The sequence below is a fragment of the Nematolebias whitei genome, chromosome 6 (genome assembly GCF_014905685.2).
Source record: "Nematolebias whitei isolate Nwh7 chromosome 6, NemWhi1, whole genome shotgun sequence".
In the NCBI taxonomy this organism is placed as follows: Eukaryota; Metazoa; Chordata; class Actinopteri; order Cyprinodontiformes; family Rivulidae; genus Nematolebias; species Nematolebias whitei.
In genome coordinates this window covers 5,556,437-5,561,467 of record NC_056503.1, presented here as the reverse complement: position 1 = coordinate 5,561,467, position 5,031 = coordinate 5,556,437, and the positions used below count along the sequence as shown (strand labels likewise).

General features: G+C 41.8%; 1 protein-coding gene across 1 annotated transcript in view; it reads left to right on the top strand.

Moving 5' to 3' along the window:
• Positions 1 to 346: 346 nt before the first annotated feature.
• Positions 347 to 5,031, top strand: part of LOC119411495 (unconventional myosin-Ic) — a 22,608-nt gene continuing 17,923 nt past the window's right edge. Inside the window, exons 1-3 of the mRNA XM_037678445.1 lie at positions 347 to 494; positions 633 to 748; positions 4,473 to 4,626. Of these exons, the coding sequence (XP_037534373.1) occupies positions 366 to 494; positions 633 to 748; positions 4,473 to 4,626 (399 nt within the window). The 5' untranslated portion in view covers positions 347 to 365. The remainder of the gene's footprint in view (positions 495 to 632; positions 749 to 4,472; positions 4,627 to 5,031) is intronic.

Here is a 5,031-nt window from a genome sequence, read left to right as displayed (position 1 = left end):
ATAATACTGTTGATTGCTACAGCTGTGGTTTCATCATCTGCATGTTTGGCTTGTCATTCTCAGTAAAGATGGCTCATGTGGACTGGGTCAGGTGCCATCTGATGGAAGGCTGCAGTTTCAGTCACTTTTCTTTCCTTCGGTTTACTCATTCTAAATCCAGTTGGACTCTAAATCCAGTTGGACTCATCCACAACATAAGTTTTTGTGTTACATGAAAGACAAAAAGAAAAACCACCTGTCCTAAATGTTCACGTTGTTGTAGTCGCTGTTTTTAACGTTTTATTTCTGTCATGCTCGTGTTTGTATTTATGGCCGTGCCAACACTCCTCTCCCTCCAGGTGGTAGCCAGTGACGGGGTGCGGGCTATGATGGAGTCGGCCCTGACAGCCAGAGACCGGGTGGGTGTGCAGGATTTTGTCCTGCTGGAGAACTTCACCAGTGAAGCTGCCTTCATAGAGAACCTGCGCAAACGCTTCAAGGAGAATCTGATCTATGTGAGTTTCTCTGATCACATTTATAACAAGTTTACATTTTTATCCTCTGAACATGTGAAGGTTTCTGTAAATGTGGTTATTGTAGAAATGTGATGTATAATTTTCATCTAATCTGACAGTTATGTTACTTTTTGTCAGACTTACATTGGATCGGTGCTGGTGTCAGCTAACCCATACAAAGACCTGGAGATCTACACCAAAAACCACATGGAGCGCTACCGTGGGGTCAACTTCTACGAGGTCTCTCCACACATGTAAGTGCTCAGCCTGCGCTCACCTCACAGATGCACCTTACATTTCTTGTTTGTTAAATAGTTTGTTTCATTCCCACTGAAAGGCAGACCGTAACCATAGGACCACCAAAAGACCCTAATGTTTGTCCAGTTTATAAACTGGTGTTATATATCTCCACACTTTGGTTGTGTCTGTACAGCATGACATGAACGATTCTGTTGGGTATTACATTTGATCAAAGCAACAGATTCATGACATTTCAGCCATGTGGTAGTTTCATATTGAGCCAACACTGACTGCACTAGGGCTGAATGATTTTGGAAAATATTCTAATTGTGATTTTTTTCCTCAATATTGTGATTTAATCTGTGATTATTTTTCAATGTCTTCTTCTTGTGTATTTTTCATCCAACACAATCAATAAATCTGTTTCAGTTGCAAGAAACTCCACTGTTTTCAGCTCAGCTGCAACTCTGTTTCTGCATTTTATTATTTTTTTAATAGCTCCGGAATAGCAACTTGTCTAACATGTGTGCACGAGGGCGTTCTGTACCGATTATCCATTGTGTTTACCAAAGACATAAACCCAGGCTTGTCTTTCGCTATGAACTCTGTTATTGCTCGAGTTATTTCCACGTGTCGTTTTGAATTATGTTCACACGGAGTAAAACCTTTGAACAGTTCGGTCAGTGATCCTGTCGACTGCTACTTTGCTTACTTGAAGTTCAAGCACTGGTTGTTGACATTCTAGTCAAGCAACTATTGTAAATGGCTTTGTGGTGTTTTTTAAGTGTTGACAAAGATTTGTGGAGTTACCTCAAGGGGTAGCAGCAGCAGCAAGGCAGGTTCTGCACAATACATGTTGCTCAGCGTCTTCTTCTTATTTATAGCCAAAATAATTCCAAACAACGGACGTGCTGTTCCTCTTTGGAACCAAACTTTCAGATGCATCAGCTTCTGTTGAGTCTGACGTCACTGTGCAACTGGTTAAAGTGCAGAGTTGACTTCTCCTGCTCTCTGATCTGCTTTACTCTGATCCGCTCACTCACAAGTCATGCAACCAGCTCACGTGACCAATCAAATCACAGCGTTTGCGATTAGAAAATCTTGTTTTATCATATTGCAGAATTATTGCAAATGCAATTAATAGTTCAGCCCTAGACTGCACCAGCTGTGGTGGACAGTTTAGTTTCAGGTAACTTTTGCTTCTCAACCAAGGATGGGACACTATTTTCTCCAAAAGGCCACATCCAGAACTAGGACTGGGCTGAACAAACGGGTTGAACTCAGATCTACCAAATGTGTATTTTACAAGTTTCTAATGTAAGGCTTTGTAGTCATTTTAACATCTGGATTTGCTGCCCCTCATATGTGAGGTATCACAAAAGCAGTCTGGACTGCTCCATCCCTGAATGTTCCAGTCTTGGTAAAAAAAAAAAGAAGAAGAAGCCTCGTTTACAGTTTGGGCAGTGAATCTTCCAATGTGTATTTTCTGTGTTTAGTCTGTTGTTAAGGATCACGACAGATCAGCAGCATCAGAGTTCTGTTTTTCACAAACTAATCTCATTGCTTTTCCACTCATTTTAGTAAATAAACACCTTAAAGTCCATGTTTTGTTACAAACTACATTCTCCAGCACATTTTTTTTTTTACTGTGATAGGAACTCAAATCTGTCACATGCTCCACTACCTGTGGAGAGACTCTGCTGCAGTGCGCACACAAGAGGCTGCGGACATAAACACCCACTTGCCTTCAAAATAAAAGCTAGTTTAAAAATACTGAGATTTGGGGATTTTGTGCAGAATGATTTGTATCTGATATAAGGCTGGGCAATATGAGGAAAATCTAATAATCCAATATTATTTTGATATATCACAATACATGATATATGTATCACAATATTTCTAAATAACCTCTAGTGTCATTTTAAACTATGTAGTATGTAAAATGGTGCTGGTGTACTTTATTCTAACAGACCATTCATGTTTTTTTGAATTTTAATACAAAATCAGAATCAATTTACTTAGTGTCATCTGCTCCACAGCTAGTTTATTAGACGTTTTCTTTGGTGTGTGGGGAGACACTGACATACAGAGTTTACAACATTTTTCATTCTGCAGTGGATGACTTCTTAGGTGGTGAAATACATTTGTGGTACTGCTACCTTTTGTGACAGTGGTTTTACGACACGTTTTGCAAATTACCACATTTTGTTCAATTCTCCTCATAAAATCCAAACCACTGCCAGATTATTGACCCAGTTCTGTTTCTCTTCAGAACGAGTTTGTCTGGCTCCTCTTCAGTTACCATCTCATTCACCCTCTGCCAGATTATTGACCCAGTTCTGTTTCTCTTCAGAACTAGTTCGTCTGACTCCTCATCAGTTACCATCTCATTCACCCGCTCACCTGAAACTCCTGCTGTCGCCATATTTTTTTCCTATCTTGAAGTCTATGTGCACATGTTCCGTGCAGCATGAAAGTTACAGGTTGGGGAGGGGGCAGGGATTAGTGATGCATTCATAGCGTGTCGGATAAACAACACTCACAGTGAATTAAATGCAGAAAACTTATTATTAGAATGGCAGTTTGTACGCGATGGTTATGATGGAGCCATTTTAACCATCGTAAACTGAAAAACTCGTGATGCATTGAGTACAGTAGTTCCTCACTTCGTTTTTCATGGATTCGCTATATTGCGGTTTTTCAAAGTAAGATTGGACATGACACAATTGGCTGATTGATGGATGAGCCATGGACTGTTTACATAAAATTAATTATTTTACATGATTTTGCACCAACTCTGGTTTCCTCCCACACACCAAAAAAACATGCACATTAGACTGATTGGTAACTCTAAATTGTCCCTAGGTGAGAGTGAGAGAGTCAATGGTTGTTTGTCTCGTTTGTCTCTATGTGTCCCTGTGATGGACTTGCGACCCGTCCAGGGTGTCCCCAACCCCTCGCACAGTGATTGCTGGACATGGACATCGGCGACCCCCGTGACCCAAAATGGAACAAGCGGGTAAAGATAATGGATGGATGGATGGATGGATGGATGGATGGATTTGGCACCATATGTGCAGCTCACAAGTTAAGGGGAAAGCTCCCTCCTGCAGCTGATCAGCTGATCTCCTTCTCTGCCATGCACATTTCTCCTGCAGCAGCTTTGTGAAGGGTTAACCCTTTGCTGTCCAGATGCACCGATTGATTTTTGTCTTCCAGCGTAAAATTCAAAGTATGTCACATTGTAAAATCGTCATCATCACAAAATATGAAAGTGTTAAAAATTATTTTTAATTATTTTAAAACTTCTATGTTCAGTTGTTCCAGTGTAATTGATCAAGAAGAACATGTCTGCTCCGTGCTGCAGAGCTGAAGCTGTGTGACATCCCTTTGGTGTCCTGCTGCACTTCTCTTCTCTGCAATTTACAATTTAAATACTGTAACACTTTAAATAAATAATCCATGGATTGTTTATTTAAAGTGTTACAGTATTTAAATTTAAATTGTTTATTTAAGGAGGGAGACTGGGAGTAACAGGAGATGAGTGTGATCACAGCCTGGCACATGTCATGACAACGTTTACTGAACTTGAACTTGGACTACTGTATCTCTACTTTGTGGTTTTCACTTATCATGGGTGGGCGTGGTCCCAAACAACCGTGATAAACGAGGGACTGCCGTATATTCGATACATCGTCCGGTCTTAATCTGATATCTGATGTTCGTGACCTCCTGCAGGCCTGATGGAGACAGCTCAAATAAGATAGATAAGTGTCCCACCTCCTCCCACAATGCTCGCATGGGAATATTTGCTCTCCCCGTCAACCTAACAGAGTCGGCCAATGACATAATGCTCATAAGGTCTGCGTTCTCTTCACGAGTCAAGCCGTCTGTGAGGAAGAGGTTATGGCCGCAGGCCGAGTGTTTGTTTGAACGGTTGCCACAGGAGTGGTCAGGGAATTCCCTGGTAAATCCTCTCAGGCTGGAACAATCCGACACATTGTGAGGAGTCAGAGGCCTCACTTAAATGTTTCATAATCTTTTACTTCTTCCTCTGCTCCAACCACTGGAGGCTTAATTCACCTCACACTCGCGCTGCACTTGAGCTGTGGCCACATGTTTTCCTTCGCTGAGAGGAAGGAGGGACGGGCCCGAGCAAACACAAGAGTGAGGCCGAGCAGAGAAGACGAGAGGAAAAGTAAGCAAAGATGGTACCAGGCGAGAAGATTCCTCCCACGAGAGGGGATTCCTCTAACCTGAACCTGACCCCCTCCCTCCCCATCACACACAAACAGCC